Source organism: Homarus americanus, unplaced genomic scaffold (genome assembly GCF_018991925.1).
Source record: "Homarus americanus isolate GMGI-L3 unplaced genomic scaffold, GMGI_Hamer_2.0 scaffold19179, whole genome shotgun sequence".
Taxonomy (NCBI): domain Eukaryota; kingdom Metazoa; phylum Arthropoda; class Malacostraca; order Decapoda; family Nephropidae; genus Homarus; species Homarus americanus.
This window is the reverse complement of record NW_024754174.1, coordinates 347501-375057: the sequence shown is the minus strand read 5'-3', so window position 1 is coordinate 375057 and position 27557 is coordinate 347501. Positions and strand designations below refer to the sequence as shown.

The 27557-nt window shown below is 43.0% G+C and overlaps 1 protein-coding gene across 1 annotated transcript; it reads right to left on the bottom strand.

The window, feature by feature from the left end:
* Positions 1–1160: 1160 nt before the first annotated feature.
* Positions 1161–21009, bottom strand: LOC121855700 (pro-resilin-like). The gene is made up of 6 exons (XM_042350783.1): positions 20447–21009; positions 8574–8730; positions 7794–8420; positions 6377–6404; positions 4797–5612; positions 1161–1254 (listed from the first exon to the last, which is right to left on the bottom strand). Exons 1-6 carry the CDS (start codon positions 20471–20473, stop codon positions 1161–1163), a joined length of 1749 nt encoding a protein of 582 aa, XP_042206717.1. The 5' UTR covers positions 20474–21009.
* Between the last annotated feature and the right edge of the window lie 6548 nt (positions 21010–27557).

The following is a 27557-nucleotide window of genomic DNA, read 5'->3' as shown; positions in this document are numbered from 1 at the left end:
GAGAGAGAGAGAGAGAGAGAGAGAGAGAGAGAGAGAGAGAGAGAGAGAGAGAGAGAGAGATTTAACGTGATAGAGACGGCGAGGAGAAAGACAGGTTTAATTAACGTGATAACAGACTGCCAGGAGAGACAGACTTACCGTGATAAAGGTAAGCTGAACGTGATCAGACTTGAGGTAAACTAATTAAAGGTGTCTGCAGGTAACAACGTAGTGTACAGAGCTTAGTGGTGGCGATAAGACTCGAGTATTATCATTATTGTTCTTATGTTTACCATTAGTCTGTCATTTGGTTAGGTTAGGTCACGTTAGGTTAGGTTAGGTTTATTGGGGATGATTGTCGTAATTTTCAACCAAAAGAGAATTACACAATTTCAATGGTAAGGGATGATAAATGGTGATATTTTAGGTATAGTGTTGTGTTTTTACCTAACCTAACCTAACCTATAATAGTAGTAATTTCAATACACTTATAAAAGTTTTAGTAATATTGTTCATATATTCATTTTTTATTAACATTATTTAAAATACAGAAGAAATTTAACTATTGATTTCTTGTGTTATTTTAGTGATGTTAAATGAGATAAACTTAAGTCACCGCTTACAGGTAAATCCTTTGGTCATGAAGCCTTAACCTCTTCACTACAGGGACCTTCAAACATTAACCCCTTCACTACAGGGACCTTCAAACATTAACCTCTTCACTACAGGGACCTTCAAACATTAACCCCTTCACTACAGGGACCTTCAAACATTAACCTCTTCACTACAGGGACCTTGAAGCCTTAACCTCTTCACTACAGGGACCTTCAAACATTAACCCCTTCACTACAGGGACCTTCAAACATTAACCCCTTTGCTGCAGGGACCTTCAAACATTAACCCCTTTACTACAGGGACCTTCAAACATTAACCCCTTCACTACAGGGTCCTTCAAAGATTAACCCCTTCACTACAGGGACCTTCAAACATTAACCCCTTCACTACAGGGACCTTCAAAGATTAACCCCTTCACTACAGGGACCTTCAAACATTAACCCCTTCACTACAGGGACGCCATTTTAATATTTTATTTAATCAACGCCAGACGATTATATTCAACACTGAGGGGATCCCATACATAAGTGGTTAAACGAATTCAATTGATGTAATGTGTGGAAAAACTAATCTTGGTGACCCTGAGATTGTACGGGACACGATATAACGAGTCTGCTTTCTCGCGAGGATGACAGCTTCCTCTGGTTACAAGCCGAAGAGCTGTAGAGAAGGGTAATTTTAATCTAGTCTTCTGTGATAACAAATACATACATAATGAAAATTGGAATTATATTGAGATTTTTATAGATTATGTTTTTGTCAAGTAGTAATGACAGTGATTATATTTTGTAGTTTATTAAGAATGTAGTTGTGATGGCCGTTATTGCTTATACAGTTACTTAAATAAAAATACAGCTAGTATTAATGTACATAAAGTGTTCCTGAAGCATGTACGTTATGAGGATGGTCGTTATGCGGATGGTCGTTAAGTGGATGGTCGTTAAGCGGATTGAGACACTTCCAAAACATAATTTAGTATTTTCTAAAACCCACCAACCTTAAGCCCATTCCTGTGTTCCCCCTGGTCCATCCCTGTGTTCCTCCTGGTCCATCCCTGTGTTCCTCCTGGTCTAACCCTCTGTTCCTCCTGGTCCATCTAGCCCTCTGTTCCTACTGGTCCAACCCCTTGTTCCTACTGGTCCACTCTGCTCCAACTGGTCCATTCCTCTGTTCCTAGAAGTCCAACCCCATGTTCCTACTGGTCCATCCCTCTGTCCCTACTGGTCCAGCCCTCTTCTCTTGCTGGCCACTCGTGTAAAATGTCTTTGAGGTTGTCTGAAAAATGCAAGAGCTTAAAGAGACCAACTGACTTGTCTGTGAAGGTCGTCTAGCCAAGGACTCAGAGCCGTGACAGCTGTTCACACTTTATAGAATGTCGAGCCTTCTGTCGGCACTTCCTGTTTACCGTCAATTGTCGAGACAGTAATAAACCAGTGTGAGAGAAGTAAGTAGTTTGGGGAAAGTTAGTTATCACGTTTAAAAAAAGTTGTTTGGGTTTGCTGATGACATGGGAGAAAAATATACTCATCTCTGTTGTGTTGATATCCCATGAGCCGAGGGGGGTCTTTATATGACCACTTCCTCACAGTGATAGAGACGAGACCAATAAGTCCGAGATCGAAATCGAGACCTAAGTGTCCAGACAGAGACCTAACCGAGACCTACCTTCCGAGAATGAAATTTTTAGAAAACGAAATAAAACCGAGATTGAGATATTAGGCAATTTGAGCAGTTATTAATTCACCTGATGATTAGTTCCCCCTCCCCCAGGTAGCGTCAGGGTGGTTAAATTCCTGGTGAAATATGATAACCTTAAGGAAAAAATCTTCAGGTGACTAATGAGGTCCACACTCACCTGAATAACAACATAAAAATAGTCCAGGAAATAGATGCTGCCCCTCCCTCCCCCTCCCCCTCATACATTCGTTTGTATTTTTGTAACCATATTACTGTATCAACCTCACTGTACATTATTTTGGTCTTAAGATGGATAAACTTCAGGTCAGATAAGCTGGGGAGCAAAGCTTAATGTGATTACTGAAGCCCAACATTACTCCACCCAGGTTCAGTACCCTATGACGTATTTCTTTACTCAATATCAATAAAAAAAAAGTTACTTATAAACGAAATCTATAAATATACTAATTTTGTTATATAAATATAAAACAAACAAATAAATTAAATCTGCCAACCTCTAAATAAATAAAAAATCATTATGTTATTTATAATTTTAGATAACGTATTTAGTGTACATTAGAACTTAACATTAGTATCACACTGTGTATATGAGGGCCTTAGAATCACAAGGCCGCAAGCGCCAATTTTTAAAAAGTGAGAAACAAGCCCCTTAAGTTTTTCATTTGTTACTCCACAACCAATAAAGATATCGAGGTGGGGTTTGTTTTATTTCGAAGATTTTTGTTCTACAAGTTTTGTGTATGAGTGTCATGAATTGCGGCCCATGTGTCCCAGATATGCACCCATTGGCAGAAGCGGGTCTACTCGCTGCGTCATTGGCTCAGCTGGGAGGTGTGGCGGGTGACGGGTGCCTTTTCATTGGCTACTATGTGAATCAAAGGGACACGGTGCAGTGGGGTGAGACTTATGGCCTTATGTGACAAATACGAGTTGAACATGGTCCTCTTAGGTCCACAAACCAATGTATTTCAGTGCTATTGTTGACCATGTGAGAGTAACACAAGGCCGCAAATCCAAGCTTCATAAGACAAAACTCAATCTATTCTTTTTTCTTAGCGCCAACACTGTTAACTGAGGCCTTGTGATGTAGCCTTCTTGTCGTTATGGTACTTTACAAATTAACCAAAATACCACCAGGGACAAGAGGATCCGATAACTATATGCGAGGTAATGCTATAGATCCCAGGCCGTGATCCTGCTTGTGTTGTCTCCACTCTGTCATGACTATGGGAGCCATTTTCACGTCACAGAAAGTCTTTTATGGCAATATTTATTAACTCCATTCCTCTTGATTATTTATTATTATTATTATTATTATTATTATTATTATTATTATTATTATTATTATTATTATTATTATTATTATTATTATTATTATTATTATTATTATTATTATTATTATTATTATTATTATTATTATTATTATTATTATTATTATTATTATTATTATTATTATTATTATTATTATTATTATTATTATTATTATTATTATTATTATTATTATTATTATTATTATTATTATTATTATTTTTATTATTATTATATTGGATGAAAAAAGTGTCAAATTATCAGTTTATATTTTATTTAGTATCTACATTTTTAACAATGTGGAAAAATACATAATAACAAAGATAACAAACAATAATATTTACACGTACATACAAAAGGTCCCGACTTTTAATATTTTACTTAGTATAAAAATATCATTAAAGTGACCCATGATCTGATGACTAACACGTTTCATACACATCACAGTCTCCTATCATTAGCAGGTGTGCCAAGGTAATTAACCCCTAAAACTGAAGATGCCTTTAAACTTGTCGATTATACCTTTAAGAGGACTAGGGCGAGGCCTTGGTCTGTGTGGTCGGGCACCGTAGCCGCCTCCTCCACTATGACTGCTGCCACCACCATAGCTGCCTCCACCGCCACCACCATGGCCACCGCCACCTCCACCACCATAACCGCCTCCATGACCTCCGCCACCTCCCACCCTGCCGCCTCCACCCACCATGACCTCCGCCACCTCCACCACCATAGCCGCCTCCACCGCCATGGCCACCATGACCCACCGCCACCACCACCACCATAGACGCCGCCACCACCATGGCCTCCGCCGCCACTACCTCCACAAGGCCTCCGCCATCCTCCACCGCCGCCATGGCCTCCCCGCCGCCACCACCATAGACGCCGCCACCACCATGGCCTCCGCCACCACTACCTCCACAAGGCAGCACGCCTTCCACTGCCGCCACCATGGCCTCCCCCGCCGCCACCACCACTACCGCCATAGCCTCCGTCTCCACCACCAAAATCTCCGCCACCACCACCGTAACCTTCGTCGCCGCCAGAGCTGGTATCACTGTAGCTACTGCTACCTCCACCACCTCCACCATGGCCGCCAGAACTGTCGCCACCATAACCTCCTCCTCCACCACCTCCACCATGGCCGCCAGACTGTCATACCGCCTCCTCCACCGCCTCACCACCTCCCACCATAATACATAGAACTGTCGCCACCATAACCTCCTCCACCACCTCCACCACCACCACTCTCAGAAGAGTCTCCACCCAAATGGAAGACACTGAAGCTGGAACTGTAAGAGCTGCCGCCCCCAGAAGATGATGGTGCACCATAAGAGGTACTGAGTGATGGTGGTGCACCATAAGATGTACTGAGTGATGGTGGTGCACCATAAGAGGTACTGGGTGCTGATGGTGCACCATACGATGAACTTGATGATGGTGGTGCACCATAAGAGGTACTGGGTGCTGATGGTGCACCGTAAGATGAACTTGGTGATGGTGGCGCACCATAAGAGGTAATGGGTGATGCTGGTGCACCATAAGAGGTACTTGGCGATGGTGGTGCACCATAAGAGGTACTTGGCGATGGTGGTGCACCATAAGAGGTACTGGGCGAAGGTGGTGCACCATAAGAGGTACTGGGCGATGGTGGTGGTGCACCATAAGAGGTACTGGGCGATGGTGGTGCACCATAAGAGGTACTTGGCGATGGTGGTGCACCATAAGAGGTACTGGGCGATGGTGGTGCACCATAAGAGGTACTGGGCGATGGTGGTGCACCATATGATGCACTTGGAGCCTCAGGACCACCATACGAAGTAGTGGGTGCTGGCGGTGCACCATATGAAGTACTTGGTTCTGTTGGTGGTGCACCATAAAATGTACTGGGTGCTGGTGGTGCACCATAAGAGGTACTGAGCGATGGTGGTGCACCGTAAGATGTACTACCTCCTCCACCTCCTCCTCCAGAACTTCCACCACCTCCGTATCCTCCTCCTCCACCTCCTCCTCCAGAACTTCCACCACCTCCGTATCCTCCTCCTCCACCTCCTCCTCCAGAACTTCCACCACCTCCCGTATGCGCCTCCACCTCCTCCTTCAAAACACCACCTCCGTATCCTCCTCCTCCAGAACTTCCACCACCTCCGCATCCTCCTCCTCCAGAACTTACACCACCTCCGTATCCTCCTCCTCCTCCTCCTACTCCTCCAGAACTTCCACCACCTCCTCCTCCAGAACTTCCACCACCTCCGCATCCTCCTCCTCCAGAACTTCCACTACCTCCGATCCTCCTCCGCCACCCCTCCAGAACTCCACCACCTCCCATCCTCCTCCTCCAGAACTTCCACCACCTCCGTATCCTCCTCCTCCAGAACTCCTCCTCCTCCATCCTCCTCCTCCAGAACTTCCACCACCTCCGTATCCTCCTCCTCCTCCAACTTCTCCAGAACTTCCACCACCTCCGTATCCTCCTCCTCCAGAACTTCCACTACCTCCCATCCTCCGCCACCTCTTCCTCCAGAACTTCCACCACCTCCATCCTCCTCCTCCTCCAACTTCTCCAGAAATTCCACCACCTCCGTATCCTCCTCCTCCAGAACTTCCACCACCTCCTGTATCCTCCCTCCACCACCTCCTCCTCCAGAACTTCCACCACCTCCGTATCCTCCTCCTCCAGAACTTCCACTACCTCCGTATCCTCCGCCACCTCTTCCTCCAGAACTTCCACCACCTCCCATCCTCCCTCCTCCTCCAACTTCTCCAGAACTTCCACCACCTCCCATCCTCCTCCTCCAGAACTTCCACTACCTCCGTATCCTCCTCCTCCTCCACCTTCTCCAGAACTTCCACCACCTCCGTATCCTCCTCCTCCTCCACCTTCTCCAGAACTTCCACCACCTCCTATCCTCCTCCACCACCACCTCCTCCCTCCACCACCTCCTCCCCCACCACCTCCTCCTCCAGAACTTCCACCACCTCCGTATCCTCCTCCACCACCTCCCTCCTCCAGAACTTCCACCACCTCCTGTCCTCCTCCTCCTCCACCTTCTCCAGAACTTCCACCACCTCCGTATCCACCTCCTCCTCCACCTTCTCCAGAACTTCCACCACCTCCGTATCCTCCCTCCTCCTCCACCTTCCTCCAGAACTTCCACCACCTCCGTATCCTCCTCCTCCTCCTCCACCTTCTCCAGAACTTCCACCACCTCTGTATCCTCCTCCTCCCTCCTCCTCCTCCAGAACTTCCACCACCTCCGTATCCTCCTCCTCCTCCACCTTCTCCAGAACTCCACCACCTCCGTATGCTCCTCCTCCTCCTCCTCCTCCAGAACTTCCACCACCTCCGTATCCTCCTCCACCACCTCCTCCTCCAGAACTTCCACCACCTCCGTATCCTCCTCCTCCTCCACCTTCTCCAGAACTTCCACCACCTCCGTATGCTCCTCCTCCTCCTCCTCCAGAACTTCCACCACCTCCATCCTCCTCCTCCTCCTCCTCCAGAACTTCCACCACCTCCGTATCCTCCTCCACCCCTCCTCCTCCTCCAGAACTTCCACCACCTCCGTACCTCCTCCTCCTCCTCCTCCCTTCCACCACCTCCTGCCTCCTCCTCCTCCTCCTCCTCCTCCTCCTCCTCCTCCTCCTCCAGAACTTCCACCACCTCCGTATGCTCCTCCTCCTCCTCCTCCTCCAGAACTTCCACCACCTCCGTATCCTCCCTCCTCCTCCTCCAGAACTTCCACCACCTCCGTACTCCTCCACCACCTCCTCCTCCTCCTCCCTCCTCCTCCACCTCTTCAGAACTTCCACCACCTCCATATCCTCCTCCTCCTCCTCCTCCTCCTCCAGAACTTCCACCACCTCCATGCTCCACCACCTCCTCCTCCAGAACTTCCACCGCCTCCTGCTCCACCACCTCCTCCTCCAGAACTTCCACCACCTCGCTGCTCCTCCTCCTCCTCCTCCAGAACTTCCACCACCACCTCCGTATCCTCCTCCTCCTTCTCCTCCAGAACTTCCACCACCTCCAGATGCTCCACCACCTCCATCTACAGAACTTCCACCACCTCCGCATCCTCCTCCTCCACCTCCTCCTTCAGAGCTTCCACCACCTCCTCCTCCTCCTCCTCCTCCTCCTCCTCCTCCTCCAGAACTTCCTCCACCTCCGTATCCTCCTCCTCCTCCTCCTCCACCTCCTCCTTCGGAACTCCCACCACCTCCGTATCCTCCTCCACTACCTCCTCCTCCAGAACCTCCACTTGGGGCGCTGTAGTAGGGGCTGGGTATAAAAGGATCACTGTATGAAGGGGACGCTGCCGGGGGAGTATTGTAGGAGAGTCCTGGTTCCTCGTAACTCTGACCTATATCATTACCGTCAATGATGAATGTGTCCCCACTGACGTCATCATACCCATTGATGTCGGAGTCAAATATACCAATGAATGAGTCCAGAGTCACCCCGCCGTATGATTGGCTTGGTGCTGATGACGTCACTGATGGGGCCGAGTATCCCTGGGAGGGTTGACTAGGTGTTGGCGCGGATGAATACACACTACTAGGGCCCCTAACTGAGGATCCTGAATTGCCACTGTTAAAATTGATGCCTCCAAAACTTAACGACGCTGGGGCCACGTAGGAGCCACTTGGTTGGGAAATATCTTGCGACGGGGCGACGTAATTCGAGCCTAAGGAAGAGGGTGAAGAGCCCTGAGGTTGAGGGTAGGTGAGGCTGATGGGCTCCAAGGGAAGAGGTAACACGGAGAATCCTGAGTCACTCGGCAGTTGGTACAAGGGAGGAGGAGGGATGTTGCCCTTGTCAGCTGAGAGGGAAGAAAAGGCCATTTAATATAACCATTCATGTTTGTGGAATAAACTTTATCCAAACCTGTATATTATATAATCATCAGTGTGTCTTATACCAGGTTTATATTACCACGACTGAATATAATTCCTTAGATATAATATTCACAAACCTTTTCTCTTCTCGATTTTCTTCTCCTTGCTCGCCAGGTCCACAATGGCGATCCTCTCCTCAGCTCTCTCTGTCTGTGTGGTCGTCTCAGAAGGCGTGGTCACCTTCAGGGGTTCGAAGCTCGGGGAGTTTGGTTCCCCTAAGCACCCAGCTACCGCCTGAACCAGGGGAGAAGTTTAGTAGGCATAAGGAGAGAGAAATATGAGAGGAAGATGGAAGAGAGAGAAGCTTAGGGAACAGGAGGAAAGGGAAGAAAATGGAATGGGGAAAGAGAAAAAAGAATAAAACAATAGGGGAAAAATAAGAAAAAAACCCAAGAATGATGAAAAATGGGAGAGCGAGAAAACACAAAACGAGGAAAAAATAAGTAGGTTTTAGAGTTATCGAGGAGGTTTAGGGCGATCTAAGAAAACAGTCGAGATGATGTTTAGAGAATGAGATACATAAAGAGACTTGATGGCTGGAAGTGAGAGAATTGATGGCTGGAGGTGAGAGAATTGATAGCTGAAGGTAAGAGAATTGATGGCTGGAGGTAAGAGAATTGATGGCTGGAGGTAAGAGAATTGATGGCTGGAGGTAAGAGAATTGATGGCTGGAGGTAAGAGAATTGATGGCTGGAGGTGAGAGAATTGATGGCTGGCGGTGAGAGAATTGATGGCTGGCGGTGAGAGAATTGGTGGCTGGCGGTGAGAGGGTGGTAGCTGGCGGTAAGGAAGGGTGATTGGCTGGAGGTACAGAGGGTGATGACTGGAGGTAAGAGAATTGATGGCTGGCGGTAGAGAATTGATGGCCGGAGGTAAGAGGGTGATGGCTGGAAGTAGAATTAATGGCTGGAGGTGGAAGAATTGATGGCTGGAGTAGAGAATTGATGTCGGTGGAGAATTGATGTCTGGCGAGTGGGGTGATGGCTGGAGGTAAGAGAATTGATGGCTGGAGGTGAGAGAATTGATGGCTGGAGGTGAGAGAATTGATGGCTGGAGGTAAGAGAATTGATGGCTGGAGGTAAGAGAATTGATGGCTGGAGGTGAGAGAATTGATGGCTGGAGGTAAGAGAATTGATGACTGGAGGTGAGAGAATTGATGGCTGGAGGTAAGAGAATTGATGACTGGAGGTAAGAGAATTGATGGCTGGAGATAAGAGAATTGATGACTGGAGGTAAGAGAATTGATGGCTGGAGGTAAGAGAATTGATGGCTGGAGATAAGAGAATTGATGACTGGAGGTGAGAGAATTGATGAGAGACACAGAGAGGGAGATAAGTGAGAGAATCGGCAATAAACATCAAGCCAATAGAGGAGACGATAAACAGAGAAAACAAAGAAATAAAAGTGTAAATAATACTAGAATTTACTTATATTTACTACTCATTTTATTAATATTTTGTTTTTCCCGATAATTCTTCATACATCACATCCATCAAGGTTATCAGAGTTAAGTGAAATATTCTTTATAGTCTTGAGAAAAAAAATAAAGGTATTTCTTGATTAATTTTACCTTTTAAGACAATCAAAACAACTATTTAATTTTTTTTTCATTTCCGTCACGTTAAAAACATCTCGTCTGATCAGCGAAGTAACGGTGAGTCTGGTTAGAACGCTAAGCAACTCTCAGCTGAATTCAAAATACCTATGAATTATACGGAAAATAATCAGTTTATACCTAAAAAAAATACAGAATCTAATAAAATCCAAAAAAATATATATGATTATTATTACCCTATTACCTTTGTTAACTAATATGTAAATAAACAGAGTAGAATAAATTAACTTATTTTCTCACTCTGAAGACACGAAGACAGCCCAGATTCATTTAACAATATTCTCTTATTATTTTCTTGCATTTTTCCGATTTTCTTGTTGGTCTTTCCATTTGGCCAACCAGTATGAGGCATCAAGGAATATTAGAGTCCGTTTGATATGTAGATGAGTTAGTGAGAGACGAAGGTGTTGAAAAAGAGAGAGAGAGAGAGAGAGAGAGAGAGAGAGAGAGAGAGAGAGAGAGAGTCTTCAGACATTTCTTAATCATTTTCACTAACACGTAAATTATCTCGAGTGACTCTGTGTTGTAATTACCCAAACCGTCAAGAAATTCCTAACAATTACAGATTAATTATGAACCATCATTAGGAATTACACCCAAATAATGTGACAAAAATCCTACAGTCATGAAACGTAATTTTTTGGGACGGTAAAAAAAATCACCTTCCCGAGCGTGAATAATTAATCTGTCTTTCATTTCTGCTTCATATACGACGATTTCACCCAATTTATTTATCATTCACTAATTTATTCAGCTTATTTAATTCATTTATGTACTGATTAAGTATATTTTCTTAGGTCAAATTTTTCAGGAGTAGAGAGAGAGAAGAATGATGAAGAGAAGGAAAGAGATGATAGTGATAACTCGGTTTTTCTCCTTTCCTTCTCTTCCACATTATCTCTCACCTTCTCCTCCTTCTCTTCCACATTATTTCTCGCTCTCTCCTCCTCCTCTTCCACATTATCTCTCTCCTTCTTCTCTTTCTCTTCCACATTATCTCTCACCTTCTTCTCTTTCTCTTCCACGTTATCTCTCACCTTCTACTCCTCTTCCACATTATCTCTCACCTTCTTCTCTTTCTCTTCCACGTTATCTCTCAGCTTCTACTCCTCTTCCACATTATCTCTCTCCTTCTTCTCTTTCTCTTCCACGTTATCTCTCAGCTTCTACTCCTCTTCCACATTATCTCTCACCTTCTTCTCTTTCTCTTCCACGTTATCTCTCAGCTTCTACTCCTCTTCCACATTATCTCTCACCTTCTTCTCTTTCTCTTCCACGTTATCTCTCAGCTTCTACTCCTCTTCCACATTATCTCTCTCCTTCTTCTCTTTCTCTTCCACGTTATCTCTCAGCTTCTACTCCTCTTCCACATTATCTCTCTCCTTCTTCTCTTTCTCTTCCACGTTATCTCTCACCTTCTACTCCTCTTCCACATTATCTCTCACCTTCTTCTCCTCCTCTTCCACATTAACTCTCACTTTCTCCTCCTCTTTAATTATCCTCTCTCTTCCGCTATCCCTTCTTTCTCCTTCTCTTTATTTCTTCCTTCTCAATTCCTCATTTTTTAATTCTATATTTTTACCTTCTTCCTCTCAGCTACTAAATAAACAACTAAATTGGTTAATACTCAAGTAAATAAACAACAAAACAAATAAGTAACAACAAAACAAATAGATAAACAAAAAAATATATAAACAAGAAAACAAATAAACAAGAAAATAATTAAATAAATAAATAAACACCAAAACAAATAAACAACAAAACAAATGGATAAACAACAAAGAAAACAGACAGACAGACAGACAGACAGACAGACAGAGACAGACAGACAGAGACAGACCCTGTACAAGCTTACCTGCTAAATAACATAGTATAAAATCACCTTATTTTTTATTTACCTGCGCATCAATTAACGTGATTATAATTATTGTTTTATTACCGACAGAGACAGGAAGTGTTAAAGGTAATAAGCTAATGTAATGAAGTAAAAATATATTAAAAAAAAAATGATTTGTGGAATATTTATACGATGGGTTCCTGTAAACGCAAATATATACATAAATTGATAATGAATAGAATATAGTTTATACATGTGAATAAATGTATAAATATAAGATAAATAAAAAATAGAATATACTTATAATTAATAGACACCTTTTCTTTTGATATAATTTTATGATAAGTAATAAATAGTGAAGAAAAGAATAAGTATAATTTTTACAATGATAGTTTTTAGTCTTTACTGATGATTAAGATAACGAAGAAATTGAATAACGAGGGATATATAATAAATAAGAAGAAACTAAATAAAAGGGGGAACAGAGTAAGATAGAATAAAGGAAGGAAGGAAGGAAGGAAATAAAGGAGTGTGATAAAACGACAGAGTAAAGGAAGGAGGAGGAGGAGTAGGAATGAGATGAAAGAGTAAAAGAAAGGAGTAGAAGAGAAAGTAAAGAGAGAAATGTGGAAGAGGACAGGAAAGTGAGAGCTAATGTGGAAGAGGTGGAATAAGTGAGAGTTAATGTGGAAGAGGAGAGGGAGAAGGTGAGAATTAATGTTGAACGGGAGGAGGAGAAGGCGAGAGATAATATAGAAGAGAAAGAGAAGGTAGTGAGAGATACTGTGGAAGAGAAGGAAAGGAGAAAAAAACGAGTTATTTATCATCTCTTTCCTTCTCTTCATCATTGTTTCCTCTCTCTCTCTACTCCTGAAAATTAAACCTAAAAAAAAATACTAACTTAGTACATAAATGAATTAAATAAACTGAATAAATTAGTGAATGAATTATATGTAGAAATTAATTGGATGAAATCGTCGAATCTGAAGCAGAAATGAAAGACAGATTAATTATTCACGCTCGGGAAGGTGATTTTTTTTACCGTCCCCCCAAAAAAATTACGTTTCATGACTGTAGGATTTTTGTCACATTATTTGGGTGTAATTCCTGAGGATGGTTCGTAATTAATCTGTAACTGTTGGGAATTTCGTGACGGTTTAGGTAATTACATCACAGAGTCACTCGAGATAATTTACGTGTTAGTGAAAATGATTAAGGAGTGCCTGAAGACTCTCTCTCTCTCTCTCTCTCTCTCTCTCTCTCTCTCTCTCTTTCAACACCTTCGTCTCTCACTAACTCATCTACATATCAAACGGACTCTAATATTCCGTGATGGCGCATTCTGGTTGGCCAAATGGAAAGACCAACAAGAAAATATTAAAATGCAAGAAAATAACAAGAGAATATTGTTATATGAATCTGAGCTGTCTTCGTGTCCTGTGTGTGTGTGTGAAACTCTCTCTCTCTCTCTCTCTCTCTCTCTCTCTCTCTCTCTCTCTCTCTCTCTCTCTCTTCCTTTTCCGGCAACAACCTCCTCCGTTAATTAATACCTTAATTGGCAGGTTACACGTCTTCTTTGTCACAACACAGGTAAGTAAGCAGAGGGTGTTTACAGCAGGAGCTTCGTCAGGTGTTAAGTGACAGCTTCTCCTAACACCAGCCACCGATCCTTACGTCCTCCAGTACACACATCCAAAAGCAGCTTTAATGGAGAAACTTACCCCCTCCCCCCCCTCCCTTCCATTATACTTCAACAATCTATATCATAAACTGCTGACCAGATCTTTGTCATTCAGCCACAGTGTACAATGAATGTCTAGTGAAAGTACTTTTATCATCAGACAGATATTAAATATTGACCAACGTAGATCAACACAGGTGATAGAATTCTTAAGACGGTCACAATCAAAACAAACTTCCGAATCTTTACCTGGCCCGAGGATTTCTGCCCCTCCTTCTCCTCCTCCTCCTCCTCCTCCTTCCCTCCTCTTCCCCCCTCCTCCTCCTCCTCTTCCCCCTCCCCCTCCTCCTCCCACGTAACAGAAAGTGAAAGTCACCAGGATAACTTTCTATTGACTTCCGTGAGTTGCAAGACCTTTTTTTTGTCCCTTTCCGTGGGTCAGACAATACAAAAAATACTACTACTACTACTACTACTACTACTACTACTACTACTACTACACACACAAAATAAATACGCGTATATCTGGATTTTCCCTCTAATTCCTCCACCATCAAGTAGAATTACGTGGGTGTTGAAACCATGATAGTGAAGACGATGTGAAGTTCTATAGCAGCGCCTTAAGGGAGCAACCAACGTTCCTGCTGGCGGCTACAGAAGAAAGGTTTAATCATCATGACGGTGTGTAATTTCACCCGACACCTGTACTGAATTTCTAAAAAGGCTGGAAACTTTTTTTTTCCCGAGGATGAGGAAAAGGAAGAAAAAAAAAGAGTAGGTTAGGTTAGATTGATGGGATTTTCACTTGTAGAACGGAAGGAGAGTCACACTTTAAGACGCTAAACCTACGTGATGGTAAGACAAACAGTACTGTTCTTAACGCCCAGCAGGAGAGTCAGTATCACACCTCACCTGCCTAACAAACACTAGAGTTACAATAGACCATATCTACTTCCTCCTCAGCACTTAAGGTCATTTTCCTTTACAAATTAGTACTTACGCAACACAAGATTACCTAAAATAGAGCTTCTTTTTTTTCTTTTTTTTTTCCTACAAGTTGTCCGCCTGCGAGAGCGTATGAAGTCGCTATGAATGTGAGGAAGTTACCTGCGACCTTCACGTAGCCTCAAGCGATATTTTCCTAGTGTTTGATAAAGTTCGTTCCTGTGTCATAATGTTTCGTATGTCATAAATGAAAGTTTGAATTATCAGGTGTAGAAGCCATGATAAGGTGGGAGATGGTGTGTCGGTGTTTATTTGATATTTTAGAAGGTGAAATTTGATATAGATTTAGAAGTTTGTGGGAAGAAGGATGATGATGATGATGATGATGATGATTTTAACAGAATGGAAGGAGTTGTCGTGGTAGTGATTTTTAAGTTGAATAATGACTCAGAATCCTCTTCCTTCCTCCTCCTCCTCCTCCTCCTCCTCCTCCTTCACACCTCTACCTCCTCTTCCTTCCTTCCTCCTCCTCCTCCTCCTCCTCCTCCCTCCTCCTCCTCCTCCTTCACACCTCTACCTCCATCTTCCTCCCTCCACCACCCCACTCTTCCTCCCCTCTAGATCTTCACCTCCTTACACTCACCTACTCAATTACCCTCCAGTCATTCTTCCCCACTCACCCCACTCACTCCAACAGTCATATATAGTACCACTCTCTACTACCTTAAGTTCTTTTAGATTTAATTGACTCATCATCAGTACTAAATTAGGACGCAGGTGTGTTAATTAGGACGCCCGTGTGGTAATGATAGCCGACCTTCAGGTGCTCGTGGTAATGATCAAACTGGTCTAATTATTTCATCATACAATTGTGATCATAGTGAGTGGGGTTTGGCTGAGAGGGAATAAGACTTCACCAGCAGGTAGGAAGACGATACCATCTTGTAATGTAAGCGAGTAGGTGCCCTGGGGGAGGAGGGGGAAGGAAGAAGAGGAGGGGGAAGGAAGAGGGTGAAGTAGGAGGAAGAAGGGGATGGGTCACTCAGCCCCCACGTCTGCTGCCTCAGGGAGCTCGCCCGAGGCCCTACTACTGAAGGAGAGAGAGAGACAGAGAGAGAGAGAGAGAGAGAGAGAGAGAGAGAGAGAGAGAGAGCAAACTAATTTCTACAAAAAGAACAAAATGGTGGCATTGAGAACGACACACACACGAGTATACAATATTAATCTGTCCTCCAAAATAAAAACAAACAAAAATATATAACCCCAAAAAAATCCTTCAATTATAGAGTTTAAAAAAAGGTTTAATTAGTATATATATTTATTCGCGAACTCAGCTCCCGCGAGTAAACTTTCCTCCCCTCAAACATCACTTCTGTCACCTGTGTCGAGCCAGTGAACAAGTCTGTCAGTACACAAGACTATGTTGACAGAGGAAACACAGCACCGACCCACGTGACCAAATACCTAATTCGTCGAGAGAGAGAGAGAGAGAGGGGGGTGGGGAAGTTTCATTGTTAACGCATTGCTACAGTGTTCCCAAACAAGTGAACATCATCCGTGAATTAGTGTTACCAGGTAAGTGACTATTGTGTGTGTGTGTGTGTGTGTGTGTGTGTGTGTGTGTGTGTGTGTGTGTGTGTGTGTTACTTGCTGGAGGAAGACTCGTCTGCTTGTGGGTGTTGATACGAGCCGCCATTATGGACTTTCTCTTACAATTTGACGCTCATTCTGTCATCTCTGTTTTAATAAAGTTCATTCCTACCGCCCCACACATATGGATCTTTAGTATAAAAAGAATATATTTTTTCCCTGTTAACCACCTGTCCACTCCAGCCACAATAAATATAACAATATGCAGTCTGTAAGAACAAAAGAATTATGTATTAATAAATTTCAAACTCTTTTGTAGATATTAATATATGAATACAGTGCTGCTCTTTACAGTCCTGCGAGTCATTGAAAAAGTTGACTGGCCTCCAAATTGTGTGCGAGTGAAAACGTTAGCCTGCGAGCATCAGGCCAGAGTTACTCACGGTCAGTGGAGCAGTGAGTAAGGTGCGAGTTATTCTCATGACAACGCTCGCGTCAAGAAACTCGCACCGTGTAAACGAGCGTCGGTGCGTAGGTGTGACGAGGTGATTACAGTGCATGGGCGTGACGTACGGAAGTGTGAGTGCATGGGTGTAACGCATGTACAGTAAACGAGAGCATGGCTATGACACAATGAACGCAGCAGGGATGTACTGTACATGTGTAATCTAGTGTGCGAAAACTACATATATACTAAACGCGACATTACACCAGAGAGAACATTGTCCGCCACAGTGCACTCGAGGGGGCGTGTGTTAAGGCTCTGAGGAAGGTCAAGGTGAGTCTAGGTGAGTCTAATTGATTGCAGGAGGTGTTGTGGAGGGATCAGGTGACCCCAAGATGTGTGGCCGACGTATCCAGGTAGATCCTTATGAATTCCTTTGGGTCACGGGAGGATAGCCCGGCCAGTCCTTAAGAGGTCCTTCTGGTGGCCGAGGGACTTAAGGGTGTAGTCTGGTACACTTGGTATAAGGATGTGTCAGGATAAGAAGGATGTATCAGGGTAAGAAGGATGTGTCAGGATATAGAAGAGAAGGATGTGTCAGGATATAAATAAGAAGGATGTGTCAGGATATAGAAGAGAAGGATGTGTCAGGATATATAAGAAGGATGTGTCAGGATATAAATAAGAAGGATGTGTCAGGATATATAAGAAGGATGTATCAGGATATATAAGAAGGATGTATCAGGATATATAAGAAGGATGTGTCAGGATATAAATAAGAAGGATGTGTCAGGATATATAAGAAGGATGTATCAGGATATAGAAGAAGGATGTGTCATGATATATAAGAAGAATGTGTCCAGGATATATAAGAAGGATGTGTCAGGATATATAAGAAGAAGAATGTGTCAGGATATATAAGAAGGATGTGGATATAAAATAAGAAGGATGTGTCAGGATATATAAGGAAGGATGTATCAGGATATATAAGAAGGATGTGTCAGGATATATAAGAAGGATGTGTCAGGATATATAAGAAGGATGTGTCAGGATATACAAGAAGGATGTGTCAGGATATATAAGAAGGATGTGTCAGGATATATGTGTCAGGATATATAAGAAGGATGTGTCAGGATATATAAGAAGGATGTGTCAGGATATAGAAGAAGGATGTGTCAGGATATATAAGAAGGATGTATCAGGATAAGAAGAATGTGGATATATAAGAAGGATGTCAGGATATATAAGAAGAATGTGTCAGGATATATAAAAAGATGTGTCAGGATATATAAGAAGGATGTGTCAGGATATATAAGAAGGATGTGTCAGGATATAGAAGAGAAGGATGTGTCAGGATATAAAAGAAGGATGTGTCAGGATATATAAGAAGAATGTGTCTAGTTGGGCCCCATGCATGTCCAGTTGGATCCCATGGATGTCTAGTTGGGCCCCATAGATGTCTAGTTGGGCCCCATAGATGTCTAGTTGGGCCCCATAGATGTCTAGAGGCTACCAGGTAGTGAGGGAGAGAGAGGAGGAAGTCGTGGAGGTAGTGAGGGAGTGAAGGAGTGAAGGAGTGAGGGAGTGAAGGAGTGAGGGAGTGAAGGAGTGAGGGAGTGAGGGAGTGAAGGAGTGAAGGAGTGAGGGAGTGAAGGAGTGAGGGAGTGAAGGAATGAGGGAGTGAAGGAGTGAAGGAGTGAGGGAGTGAAGGAGTGATGGAGTGAAGGGAGTGAGGGAGTGAAGGAAGTAGGCGGTGAATAAAAACAGTGAAAGACCCGACATACTCCCCTATTCCCCTCCCACCACCCACTCCCCTCCACCCACTCCCCTCCGCCCATTCCCCCTCACCCACTCCTCCTCCCCCACTCCCCTTCACCCCCCCACGCCCACTCCCTCCCACCTGACCTCCGTGTTGAATGATTATTAATTTCTCTTCCTTTATCGGTGTCTCTTTATTTCTAATTCTTTTATTCACGTTTTCCTGTGTCTCTTTCCTTCTCGCTTTCTCCTTTGTTCCTCCTCTGTTGTGTGTTCATGTCTGTCAATCAGTTCATCTCTTTATCGACTTCCTCTCTTTTCATTACATTCTCTCTCACTTTTTTTTCCTTGTTTTTTTTTATATCTTTAATTTCATTCATTATTTATCAGTTTCTTTTAATAATCTCCCTTCTCCTTCATTCTCTCATTACTTCTATTCTTCCTTCCTTCCTTCTTTTACTCTATTTTATCTTCTCAGGGTACTGCTATTACTACTACTACGAATAATAATAATAATAATAATAATAATAATAATAAATAGCTAAAATAATATAAATACAAAAACCAACAAACAATAAGAAACAACAACAAACATCAATAACAACAACAAACAAATAAACATCAATAACAACAACAAAATCTGTGTAATCGTCAGCTGATGATGAGTCACCCACAAGGTCCACGTGACACTTTGTTTATTTCCTACTATGTCAACAAACAACAGCTGATCGTCCGTATAAGGAGGGGTTCACACACACACACACACACACACACACACACACACACACACACACACACACACACACACACACACACACACACACACACACACACACACACACACACACACACACACACACACACACTTCTCTCATAAATATGCATCCATCTATATGTATTAACAACGCACATAGAGAGAGAGAGAGAGAGAGAGAGAGAGAGAGAGAGAGAGACTTAACCTAACCTAACCTCTAACACAACAACATATACATAATCTCAGTTACTTAAGCCTCCGTCACCCCCACCCCCCTCCCCCAGGTGTTCACATTATCTCAGGTAACACACTAAGATCCCAAAAATATACACCTGATCTGAGAGTTTGCCAAGATATCAAATTACGTCAAAAATTTCAGACAGGTATAATATTTTTAATACAAATGAAAGTTATAACTCCTTGTTTTTCTTATTGTTTTTTTTTCTTATTAAGTTTTGTTCTTATTATTTATATATTTTTATTTTTTTTATCTCTTTCTACTGTTACTGGAATTCCTGGTTATAAAACACCGCTACTTGACCCACAAATTGGATGCTGATAAGATTAGATAAGAAAGACCTGATGGGCTATGTTATCACGGGTGTCGAGGGGCTATGTTATCACGGGTGTCGAGGGGCTATCTTATCACGGGCCTAGAGGGCATCATAAACACGTCTACGGTATGTCTTTCCCTTCATTCCTCCGCTTGTTGGGTGAAGTTGTGGTCTTAGTAAGAGACAAGTGAGCTGATCATGCAACCAAGTCGTCCATATCCACGAGCAATCAAACTAAACACGAGAATCTATGCTACTGTGTCTAAAATACCGGGGTGGACCAACACATCCACCCTCCAGTTTGTGTGAATACTGGAATCTCGGTGTGAGAAAATAACATAAATTTGGCTCTAAATCGATGAAGATATCCCTCAAAGAATATAATCACCGTCAGGGCAACACGATCACAACTGTCCATCCGATCAACCAGAGGAGCTCAGGTAGGTTTCCTCGGTAATCTCCTCAGTAAACAACGCGACGATCCATCACCTGGCTCCTCCACACAATCTGTTGCAGAACTGTTACTTATAACCTCTTAAGACTTAGAACGTTTATGGTTTTATATTTTTGGGTTATTTTGTCACTGAAAAATATTAGCAACAATGAAAGCGACTGTCGGAGACGATATAAAGTGTACAGTGTTGTATATGTTAGCTCCTCACCTCAGCACCAGGCACAACTCACCAGTACAGACGGTCAGTAGATAACACTTTTAACTAAAGCTAGAGAGAGTACAGACCGAGGCAGCTCAAGACACACCATGATGCTTACCAGGAGTATTAGATATATCCTCTTCATCGTGGTCGACTGCAGAGGATTAGTTTATGTTGTGAAGAGTCTGGTCCGGTACATCTCCTGGGACTTGTGTGAGTGTTCTTCAGGCAACAATAGGAAGGAAAAGGTTATTTCTAGCTTCCACAACGACGTCTCCGTACTTCCTGAAGAACAATACACTTCTCAATCGCTCAGGTGGCGTCCTCTGCACCACAGAGCGTCGCTATTTCCGTGATCTTGGTGCTATACAAGCGAGGGGGCCAGGACCAACTGAGGTCTGGTCTCTGGGTCTTGCTAAGTTTTGACTGTCGTCGTTTTCTCCGGGAAAGTATATTTCATGGAGAAGAGTCGGGATAGACGATGATCATTCAAGAAGAAGAAGCACCGACTGAAGACGATACTTCTGGCAGAAACCACAGTAGCCGAAGACGATATTACTCCTGCAGAAGGAGTTGCAGCCGAAGCCGACACCACTGACAGAAGCAGCAACGGCCGAAGCCGACAACTTTAGCTGGTAAAAGGAAAGGCGTCCAGCGACGATCCCTCAGATAGCACACAAGCCACGGTCTGGCTGGTGTCTGCTCTCCACACTGTCTTATATAGTGGCTTTCTCTCCTCCCGGGCCGCTCCGTCCTACAAGTCATTTTGAGGGATGGGAAAGTCATCGGCGTAATCCTGTCGCCAGTGGACTGAAATTCCCACAAAACTCTTGAAATATTTCTCTACTGCCATAAAGCCTTGTACTGTACTGTAAGAAATTCAAATGAACTTCGTGAGACAGAGATATATGAGAGGGAGTGTGGGGGAGGATATTAGCAAGATAGTGTTAGTGATAGTGAAAGGACCATTCCATAGCAGTAAAAGGGGAGTTAGTATAGCACTAGAAGGGCTGTGAGTAGATGTTAAGTTTACATACGGTAGTGTTGACCAACCTTACACAACACGGCCACAGCTAAACACGACTATTATCAACGATACACGGGTTCAGGCGGCAAAAATAATTTACTTTTCCTGGCATAAATTTCTTTTTCCATCGTTACATCATCTTCAACACAATTATCAGAAGACAGAGTAAAGGAAGTACTTCTATAATAACTTTTCATAAGGTTAAATATTAAACTCACACTAATCCAGAAGACTATAATTACTTCTCTGTATGACGTAGGAAATTCTTTTAATATATCACTAAAAAGTTTCTACCATAGATAAGAGGTTCAGGCTACCATAATAAACCAGCCAAGAATAACAACATAAAATATTCTAGGTCTTAATGGCTTAATTTATTTCCATCTCTCTATAAATATTTCTTCATCTCCCTCCCACACACACACAGGGTGACATAGGTGTTTCATTCCTTGTAATAACGCACTACAATATATACCTGTACCTCTAAACCTGAGCTTATCAACACATCTGATTTAATTACTAGTAGGGTGGGGTGGGGTGGGGTGGGGTGGGGTGGGGTGGGGTGGGTGGGTGGAGTGGGGTGGGTAGGGTGGGGTGGGGTGGGTAGGGTGGATGGGTGGGTGGGGGAGAAATAATATTTTTTTTTACTCTTCATTATTATCAAGTTATAATGATCATCGTCTTTAATATTCCTCATGAAAAAAAAGTAAAGGAAAAAATAATGAGTGAAGGAGAGGTCGAGTTTCCTCATTAAACACCTGTATACACCTGCTGAACCTACCTTAATGACTTACTACCTTCGTTGATTTCATGGGTAATTAACCTGGGCAAGACCTTGCTAAGAGACGCAGGTAATGATCTTTTAAAAACAAATTACTTGAATTTAATGCATTTCTTTTTACAGTAAACTCAAAATTAATCTTTTAGTCTATGCACCAAATTCTGTCTACGTATATGTATGTATGTATGTATGTATGTATGTATGTGTCTTAATACATAACTAAATATACACCTTCCCATTGGTCACATTAACACCCAGTAACACACCTACAAGCGCTACACTCTGCTGCAGTGTCATGTCATACACCCCTTGTGTTAACCCGAGTACAGAGTCTGCCGGTACTACACGCCGCCGCCCATGACCCATCCACACGCCCACCCAACTCACCCATCACGCCATTCATCCACCCATCATCCATCCATCCATCAACCTACTCATCATTTTATCACTTTCAGTAACACGGTTGAATGAGTGGAAAATGTTCCCACGTTCCCCAACCAAACGGCAGAACCACCTTTAAGAGGCTCTCTCTCTCTCTCTCTCTCTCTCTCTCTCTCTCTCTTTTCTCAGTCTCATTGCTTCTTTCTTTTTTTTCATCTCTCTCTCTAAGCATAAGAAGAGGAGGAGGAATAGGAGAAAGAAGGAGAAGAAGAAGAGAAGGAAAAGGGAGGAAGGAGGCAGAAGAGGGGGTAAGGAAAGAAGGAGAGGAAGAAGGGAGGAAAGGAAGAGGAGGAGAGGAATGAGGAATAAGATGAAGAGGAAGAACAAGAAATGGAGAAAGATGGAGGAAGAAGAGGAAAAAGAAGAGAATGGTGAGGAGGAGGAGGAGGAGGAGGAAGAGGAGATGGGATGAGAGAGAGAGAGAGATGGATGAACACTCTCAGAAACCTCACTCGTCACATGGCCCCTAGGTAGATGTGGGCCCATAGGTAGATGTGGGCCCATAGGTAGATGTGGGCCCCTAGGTAGATGTAGGCACAAGCAGACAGGAAATAGTACAAATAGACAAAAACAAACACAAACAGATAGGAACAAATACAAACAGAGAAGCACAAACAGGAACATAGACAAGAACAAACACAAGAAGAGAAACAAACACAGACAAATAGACAAGAACAAACAAGCAGAGAGGAACAAACACAGACAAATAGACAAGAACAAACAAACACACAGGGACAAACACAGACAAATAGACAAGAACAAACAAGCAGAGAGGAACAAACACAGACAAATAGACAAGAACAAACAAACACACAGGGACAAACAGAAAAGCACAAACAGACAAATACAGGTACAAGCACAAGCCGACAGCAAGGCAAACATACCCCAAGTAATTGTTGTTCGGGAAATCCTCAAGTAAGAGTTGGCGGAGTTGGCGGATGTTATTGTGTCCTGGTCAAGAGTTTAAGAGTTCACCAGCTTTAGGGTGGCTTCAACACTAAGTTAGGTGAGCAAATACGAACGTTTCTCGTGTGTGTGTGTGTGTGTGTGTGTATGTGTGTGTGTGGGTGTGTGTGAAAGATTTACTAGACACCATTCAGATTACACAGTCAAAAAGATTTATAAACTTTCAACGTTACGCACCATTGCTCTACTCGGAGGAACTTAAAAAAAAAAGTCTTGTTACGTTATAATACTTTTGGTCTTACGCATCATTACCGAGAGAGAGAGAGAGAGAGAGAGAGAGAGAGAGAGAGAGAGAGAGAGAATGAATAAGGTAGTAAAAGAGGGAGAAAGAAAAAAGAGAGTGGGAAAGAGGAAGTACTGTAGCTTTAATTGAACACCGCTCGAAGCAACTCAGTCAGTGAAGCGTCTGCCTTTTAAGTACGATTTTGGTATTACTACAAGTCATTTCGGACAGTGTTTCACTTTCTCTACGTTCAGTGAAACAACACATTAAACTCCTCCTTGGATTCAAAGTAATGACGGTATTTTCTGTCTCGATTACGGTGTTTATTCGCTCGAAACATTTTTATACCAAGAATTTCGAATAGTCTCATTAAATTTTGTTTTTGTTGTTTCCGGGTTTTGGTTCACGGGTTCGTTGGTTCGAAAAGTCTAGTTATCAGTATTTTCGAGTGTTTTTGTTTAGGAGAATGTTTTAAGTTTAATGTTTCTTATATGTGAAGCATTTGAGACTTTCGAATCATTTTATGTCATTTCCTTTCTATCCCAAATACCTCGCCATCTCCTCCCCCACCTCCTTTTCCCTTCTTATCTCTTCTCTTCTCTTTCTCTCCCGCTATCCTTTTCTTATCCCATTCTCCTCCTCTTCTGACCTCTCCTCCCCCCTATCCTCCTCTTCTCACCCCCTCTCCTCCCCCTCCCATCCCTCTCTCCTCGCCCTCTCATCCCCCTCCCATCCCTCTCTCCTCGCCCTCTCTTCCCCCTCCCATCCCTCTCTCCTCGCCCTCTCATCCCCCTCCCATCCCTCTCTCCTCGCCCTCTCATCCCCCACATCTTCAAACAAACGTCAAGAAATATTAACAACATCCAATTTCCAGATAAATAAGCGAACAGAAACAATGAAGTCAATCAGATAGTGTCGACAGGGGAAGGGGGTAGGGGAGAGGGGAAAGGGGGATTAAACATTAATGTTGAGTGTTAGTTGAGTAGTGCATCAATTATTACCTCACAGGAGCCTCCACCTGATATTACCTCACAAGGGGAGCCTCCACACACAATTAATACCTCACAGGGGCCTCACACATACAATTATTACCTCACAGGGAGCCTCACACACACAATTATTACCTCTGAGGCCTCACACAATTATTACCTCCTGAGGAGCCTCACACACAATTATTACCTCACGAGGCCTCACACACACAATTATTGCCTCTGGGGGCCTCACATACAATTATTGCCTCTTGGGGGCCTCCACACACACAATTATTGCCTCACAGGGAGCCTCACACACACACAATTATTACCTCACAGAGCCTCACACACACACAATTCAACACCTCATGAGGGCCTCCCACCACACACAATTATTACTGCCTCACAGGGCCTCACACACACCTGATTATTACCTCACAGGGGCCTCACACACACAATTATTACCTCACAGGGGCCTCACACACACATTTATTACCTCATAGGGAGCCTCACACACACAATTATTACCTCACAGGGAGCCTCACACACACAATTATTACCTCACAGGGAGCCTCACACACACACAGGGAGCCTCACACACACAATTATTACCTCACAGGGAGCCTCACACACACAATTATTACCTCACAGGGAGCCTCACACACACAATTAATACCTCACAGGGAGCCTCACTCACACACACACACACCGCCTCCCTTCCTCCCTGCCTGGCTGGCTGTTAAGTGTCTTCAGCCAGCGGTAAGTGGCACTGAGCTCACCTCCTCCTAAGGATGACAACAAAAACGAAAAGTAAAAGGGAACACGAAGAGTCACAGAAGGTAATTTACTGTGCATTGTTTTACCTGCTGGTGTTTCCCCTCTCTCACTCAGGTGTACATGTGTGTGTGTGTGTGTGTGTGTGTGTGTGTTGTTATTAGTTACCTGTGTGATTTTTTGATCTCTCTAGGTGTATCATTACGTCTGTTTAACACTTAATAGTTCACCTGTGTTACCTGACCCGTGAGTTTCTTTATCTGTGAAGTGCAATGGATAATATTTGGCGTCTTTTAATGTGGTCTTTATTATTTGTAACTATTTTTTTTATCTCTTTCCTGAGTGTTCGTCTAAGTTGTGATACTATTACTAGTACTACTACTAATAATAACAACACCAGGACCAGGACAGTATCACATAACACAACAGACTGTCCTTACAACCCATCAACTCAGTCTCAGGTGTACGTACAAATAATCCACAAAAATCCTCCCACAACTTTCACCTGTTATAAATCACACAAATTACTCCCCCCATAAACCTTTCCACCTTAAACCACAAACACGCTGAAAAAATAAAACCCAGCTAGAATAATACTTTGACGTAATACAAACATTGGATGATACTGATGACAAAATATTATTATACTTTGAGGTAATTAGGAATATTTTTCTCTAATGCTAAACTACGTTACATTTATATAATTTTTTTTACAGGTGATAAAATAATACTTTCGTTGATAGCGTTGACAAGATGTTCATTTTGTAACGTAGGATTTGTTGGATGGTTGATTGTTGTGAATTTACGGGATAGTTTATGATAAATAGACAGGTATGTTGATTGTATTAAAGGTGAAAGTTCTTATGACATTCCTACAGGTAAAGGTTTATTGACATTTTCATATACATACACACACACTTGCGCACACACACACACACACACACACGCAAACACACACACACAAGCACGCACACATACAAACACACACATCACTCACCCTCTACACCCACCCACCCCCCCACCCACCTTCACCACCCACCCGCCCGCCCGCCCACCCACAATGCACAAGTGGAAACAATTTACTCAGTGTTTCCCTCATTAAAAACATTTCTTTCTCCAGGTCGAGTTCTACTGTGTTGATTCTTAATTACGTGACGCAGTGCCTTATTTAACAACCTACCTCGCTCGCTTTGTGTTCACCTGCTCTACCAACGCTCACCTGTACGTCTCTCCCATGACCCTGCACTAAAGAAGAGAGAGAGAGAGAGAGAGAGAAACGAAACACGGAGAGTGAGAATAGGAAAGTAGTGGAACGAGAAAGAAAGAAAGAAAGAAAGAGAACAAACGAGGTATTTAGACTTGTAATAACGAAGGTAATTTTTTTCTTTCGCCTTTCTAAAATTATTCCACTTACTGACGACGAAAAATTACCTCCTAAGATTTTTCTCGACGTCTTTATTTTCCTTGAATATACTACACTGTTAATTTGTTCATGGTGAAATAGATAAATATTAGAACACACTAGCCTCTACATGCATTATATACTACTACAGTTGATATGAGAGAGAGAGAGAGAGAGAGAGAGAGAGAGAGAGAGAGAGAGATGACGCGCATATAGCTCTCACAAGCAGCACCTTCACCACATCTACTGACTCCACACATCACGGAGACATACTTTCATAGTGACCAAAATCTCAGTTATTTATGAAAACGTCACCCGTAAGCCACACTTTCCTCCACAAGTATTATAAATATGCAACAGTAACGATGATGAAAGCATTTTAGAAGTTTTTATTTTTTTCACTGGCCAGTTACCTTCTTAAAAATTCTAACATGCAGTAATGAATCAATGATGTACAGAGGTTGATAGAACTACAGGGTAACTCTTTTGACATATACTCTACATTTATTTATCTATGTATAAATCTGTCTCTCTCTCTAGCAACCAGTAAGTGCAGGGATATACACACACAAACAGAGAGAGCGGCTCAATAAAACCACATCAACTTGCAGGTCACGGAAAAAAAAAAAGATCCCAATTTTACC

Bases quoted from the DNA above. Each gene is read 5' to 3' on its own strand.
- LOC121855700 (XM_042350783.1), bottom strand. From the start codon at position 20,473: ATGAAGAGGATATATCTAATACTCCTG. The intron at 8,421-8,573 runs GTTTGTGAATAT...CTTCCCTCTCAG, and splicing joins GAAAATCGAGAAGAGAAAAG to CTGACAAGGGCAACATCCCT. The intron at 5,613-6,376 runs GTGGTGGAAGTT...TGGTGGAAGTTC, and splicing joins CTGGAGGAGGAGGATGGGAG to TGGAGGAGGAGGTGGAGGAG.